General features: G+C 34.3%; 1 protein-coding gene across 1 annotated transcript in view; it reads left to right on the forward strand.

Moving 5' to 3' along the window:
• The window catches only part of LOC139116160 (sacsin-like), a 32,244-nt gene extending 29,364 nt beyond the window's left edge, over nt 1-2,880 (forward strand). The window contains exon 7 of the mRNA XM_070678706.1: nt 1,693-2,880. Within this exon, the coding sequence (XP_070534807.1) occupies nt 1,693-1,730 (38 nt within the window). The 3' untranslated portion in view covers nt 1,731-2,880. The remainder of the gene's footprint in view (nt 1-1,692) is intronic.
• Nucleotides 2,881-6,000: the final 3,120 nt, after the last annotated feature.

The raw sequence follows: 6,000 nt of genomic DNA on the forward strand, positions 1-6,000 counted from the left end.
GTTTCATTTAATATGTCCAAAACCGGTGTCGAAGATATGCTTCGTAATAAACTTCAACATCACTTTGGCTGGTAAAACTATTGACCGCGTCTCATCAGAGAGGTTGCTAGGGGTCACTATTTCTAATAACCTGGACTGGTGTGAACACATTTCAACCATTGAAAGCAAAATCAATTCCAAATTGTTTCTTTTGGCACGCATCAAAAAATTTCTTCCTCTCCACTCACGCAAGCTATTTTATTACTGTTTCATCTCACCACACATCAATTACTGTTCTAATGTTTGGAGCTTTACTTCCAGTAGCAATATCTATGCATTGGAGCGTCTACAGAGACGTGCAATGAGACTTATTCTTGACATTGTTCCGCCTCTTTCCACTTTTCAAATGTATACTCAGCTTCATTGGCTGCCTATTAACTTGAAACTCCGTTGTAACCGTATGGCCCAAATTTACAGAGCAACTCACAATCTAACCCCTGACTACATAACCAGTATGTTCAATAATTACATCCCTTCCAGATCACTTCGTTCTTCCAATCAGAACCTCCTTAAAGTTCCCAAGGCACGTACACTTCTTTATCAGAACACCTTGTCAGTTGCGGGTGTGGATAAATATAACAATCTCCCAAATCAATGAGGGACTCTGAGTCACTGACTAGTTTTAAGAAATCTTGTAACAACTTTTGTATAATACTTACTTGTCTGATGCCTTTTCGTAGGTTTTTTTATATATATTTGTACGTCTGTGTTTTTTGTGTTTTCAAGTTTGTGCTGTAAAGTGTATTATGACTTTCTTTTGTCTATTCGACCTCCACGAAAAGAGGTGTTTCACCTATGGAGTTATCGAGTTTAAATAAAGATTAATTATAATAATAATACGGCAAGTTTTCAATCGGGTTCGAACCCACAACATACGGCATCATTAATAATAATAATAATAATAATAGTTTTCAACATATCAAACAATATAAGTAGTATCTTGCATCAAACAAAATTCATGAAAAATGGCCGACTTTGTACGTTTAATACTTTGTCCTTTGTTAATAGCTTTACTTCTGAATGTCCGATTTTGCCAGGCACAGTTCGGTTGATCGACGTAATGAGAGGTGTCTTCAAACTACAATTTCACCTTCATGTTTATAACACATGTATCAGAAATAACTATCTATCTATCGCTTTTTTAAGATTTTTCGAAAGAAAGTAATTACCTGTATTGTGTCTAAAATCACTATCTGAGAATTTCCATTAAAATGTGTTAGTTATGCTTATTCGTCTTTATCAGAGAACCCTGAATGTAATTATTTTATGTCGATTAAATTATGCACTCAACTTTAACATATGAATGGAATTATCCAATGATATCATTTTAGCTGTAACCTTTGCTTTTATAATTGTTTAGATATCGTAGAATCATACATAGGATTCTTTTGAATTGTCGAATAAAGATATTCTTGCTAGATTTCCTCCAAACCAATGTCAATTTAAGTCTCAAAATGAAAAACACTCGATTGAGAAACATAGTTTAAGCTAATTGTCCACATTTTCAAATATGTCACCTGTAAATGATTCTTGCGTGTAAAACTGTTTTATAAGGTGTTCAATTAAAAGGTTATAGCAAAACATATTTTGTGCTATTTTAGAGGAAGTGTCTTCACGATCATAACCTCTTACATTGTATATTTTATTTTGTAGTGATGGTAACATTAACAAAAAACATAACGATGAGATGAAGTAACAGCAAATTGTTGTGTTTTGAAAATATTTCCGTCGTCAATTATGTATGACATTACAGGAACATTAAGATGTTATAGTTTTTTCTCTTTATTGTCAGTTCGTCTCCATTATGTTAATAAAGAATACTTGAGTTATAGCATACTGCGATATTGCATAGACGTCAAAGCCATATCGCAACAAACTGCATTTAATAATTTTTCTTGATATGGATTTTGTCCCTCTGAATAGATATGTAGAAAGTTGATGTTGCGATTGAGGTAACCTTTTATTTCATCAAAAATGTACACTCCCATATCAAGTGTCATGCGCTTAACTTTTGTATTCGAATGTTTTTTTCTAATCGTGTTAATTCCTTGAAGTCTTTAAGACTGCTACTTACTATTATGTAACATTTCGATCGTCTCTTTTTACATTTGAGTGATTACTTGATTATGGATATATCATGAGATTTAGTCAGTTTAGTGCTTTTGAAATATAATGTGAAAGGTCAAATGACGATTGTAAAACAGAACCACAAGTCATTAAAGTTTTAGCGATTAGAATATAAGCTTATATGTAACATTATTGTCGGGGCATGGTTACTTTTATAGTTCTAGAAATAAGTTCGATGATTAGCATAAGTTTGAACGTCGATATGATTCTTTCTGTACATCATCCGAAGAAGCAAAGGCACCATGAGTTACTGTACTTTTAACAACAGCAACAATATGATGCACAAATGAGTAGACTTAGAGTAGACTTTCGGATACGAATAATGAAATGTTTTTCTAGATGCCTGTAGCTGGATAATCTATCTCTAACTTTAACGACTCCTTAGGTTACTTGTGATTAATGCAAGGCAGACCTTGTGTCCACTAGTCTTCAGTCTTGCAAATGATTTACAACAGTTGGTTAATGTCAACAATAGTCGACCTGTAATTGACGAGTGGTTCTCAAAAGCTGATTAATAGAGTCACCAGATTACACACGTGACATCGCTATTTGTTCCTGGAATTATTGAATGATTTGACGTCGACTATCCTGTGAACTCTTGTAGAGCAAACAATTACTAGATTACACTTTCATATAATTATAACTTTATTTTTCACATTGTTGATTGAACTGTTATGGTGAAGACATAGTGAATAAACATTAACCGACAATATACGTACATTTTGTCCGTCATTAATTATATACATTGAATACATGGATTGAACCTGAAAAACCCTTCCACCTTTAATTTGATTTCCGCGAGCCTCCCTACCTTTTTCAGTACCACTGTCCTCCAACCTATCTTTGATTGTGCGAGTTGTAAATAATGTCAACATTCAATCGATTGTGTATTAAATAAAATATATCAACTTCTTAGGTTCACTGTTATAGTCTGTGGAAATAATTGTTTCCATATGAGTGAAATCTTGGCCTTTCTCCATATCCTTCTTCATAGGACTAGCGTTGGCAATATTTTTGTTTTGCGTCCTCTCAAAGTGTCACATTATAGGCTGGTAAGCGGTTTAGAAACACATAAAAATTTAAGAAAATATAATAAATGCTGCTATTGGCAATTTTCTCATACAACTTGCTCATTCATGTATCTAACTATATGCTCCAAGAGAAAACAATTTTACTTCACCAAGTGGTTCAATAGTTGTTTGAGACAAAATATCGTCAAGAGTAGAAAATTCTGTACGACAAAATCGTGTTTTGCTCCTAAAAAATTCCAACGGTAAGCAGTAAATAGAAAAAATGTTAATAAAGTCCCATTTAATTTGTGTACAATTGCAGTTTTTAGACAAAATACTGAAGGAGAAAATAATTGCGGCTGGTTCCCTGTCAGTAGGGTTCAGTAAGCACACCAGGGATGTAGCCTGATTGGGCAGGGGGCAGCTCCCTCCCCGGATTGTCAACGCTTTCAACAAAGGCATTCATTTATTGACGATTTTTATTCAATTGAACACATGCACAAAGATGTAAAATAAATGGTAACACAGAAGACGTACGCTGATTTAGATACTGTGCGAATTTTAGTTTTCCACAGTAGCAAATCTTGAGTAATTCACTGTATTCCCGTTTTCGCACGTGTAAAGGCATGTGGGCTCAGGTGTTCCACGGTGTCTATAAACTTCATTTAAATAAGGTCTCAAGTATGTCCAAGATCAACTTTGCCAACAAACGATTTATCAGGCAATCTATTTTGACTTTTGTCAACAAGCAAACAGAGTAAGCTGTCAGTTTGAAATTCAAAAGAAAACTAGCCGGCAATTGGAACAGAAAAAAAACTCATGTTCCCTGCGCTGAAAATATTGACTCGCAATTTGGCATGCTTTGTTTTAAACGAAATGCCGAAATAGTCCTAAGCCCCGAGATAATTAACTAAACAAATCTCAACTGGAGAAAAATTATTAGGCTTAGTAGATTTTGAGAAATTTGACTTAGACGTGCTTTTACACTGATATTCAATCTGTTTTGTTATCGACATTTTTATGAGTTCAATCTTGGCTTTTACATTTTATGAGGTGTTCTCCTTTCAACTTTTTTCATGCAAAACATTCTAAAGCAACTCAGAGAATTAAAACTGGCACGAAATACCAAAATATTGAACAAATCAGTTCAATGTGAGATCACATAGCCACTATTGTTTACAGTTTGTATTGTAAAGTATTTACCACGAGTCCTAATTAAAATTTGATAAAAGAAAAAAAGACTCATATAGAACATCTTTATAATCATGATAGCTTTAGACAAAAAAGCTACTAGTTCAAAGTCATTTTAGAAATTCTAATACACTTTTGCCCAAAATATTGAACTAGAAATGTTTTTAAAGGTGTTAGGCGTTTACTTTATATCACAAACATAAACCACATCATTGTTATGGCATAGTTTTTTGCAGTGACCAGGACGTATTCAGCAGATACATGGAGATAATAATTGTACATCCAGTTTCTGCGAATCAAATGCAAATAATATGCAGAATATGTAAACTAAATTTATTTAAATTATCGAATTCACAGCTATGCTTGGTTCTGCTCCCTTGGCAATTTAGCCAGCTTACGGCCCTGTACACCTGTAGGCGTCATAATTGTTTTGAATCTTCATGAATTACATGTCAATAGCAGTTCCAGAGTACAGGAGACGATTCCTGCGAGAAAGGATCGTTCAAATGCATCATGCTCAGACTGTGGTTATGTCAGGATTGTCTCTATGTAAAATTGCAATGATAAATGATCGAAACATTTGAAATGTGGAGAAATCTTCATTCCTACCATTTCTAACGATGATGTTTTATGACCACTGGAGTTGATTCAGTGACTGAAAATGACCATGGCATTCTATCAAGATCTTCCTAGTCGATCGATATAATGCGTCCATAGTGCCGTTGTTGTATATCATGTAAACTGATGTCTTATATTAACATTTACATCGATTAAAAACATGCATGCACAAAATTACTGATCATAGCGCTTCATCGAATGTATACGTTAGCACATAAAAGGACGAGGTAGGTTTTTTCTAGCCTTTTGTGTTTTCAAGAAAACTTGAAATACTTACATTATGTCACTCAGGGTACAAAATGACGATGGTATATTAACTGAAAAGTGTCAAATTACGCACTTGTTGAATGAAAATTAATGATAATGTTTGTGACCTGTAGACAAGATGGATTCCGTTTTCTTTTCCGACTTGCTTTCCTATGACAACTAAATATTGCCACAATGAAAGGAAAGGCTGCTATCCTTATTTATATGAAATGCACCGTCAATTAAAATTTAATTACAAAAGCTTGCGTGAGGACCAAACTTTTTTAACAGTGTGTACCAAAGGACAGTTGTACACCAAAAAGGATTTCTCTTTAGTCCAGATCGTAAAATGTTTTAGTCAATCTTTAATTTTTGTCTTGAGGCTGAATTCATTTGTCCAGTATTTCAGCATGTTTCGAGAAGTCAAACATCGCAAACTACTTTTTATATCGAACAAAATTCAAGAAAAAACCTCAAAACTGACCTGCAGTCCTGGTTCTCAAAGTAGTGCTGGCTGATATTCATTATTCGTGTGATAGTAGTCCCTGGTTTTTTTTAATTGTGTTTACTTAAAGTAATTTGCTCTGAGACTAAGCTGATGAAAATCCTTCTCCATTGATTGGTGCAGAGCGGTGGCGTTTAATAATCGCAATCATGCCAATCCATAATCCGATAACAGTAGGTCAATCACCGGTACACACGGGTGATACATTCGGAAATTCTGATATGTGATCAAAGGTGCATTGGTTTGAACGATAGGTCACAGTGG

This window comes from Ptychodera flava, chromosome 17 (assembly GCF_041260155.1).
Source record: "Ptychodera flava strain L36383 chromosome 17, AS_Pfla_20210202, whole genome shotgun sequence".
NCBI lineage: Eukaryota > Metazoa > Hemichordata > Enteropneusta > Ptychoderidae > Ptychodera > Ptychodera flava.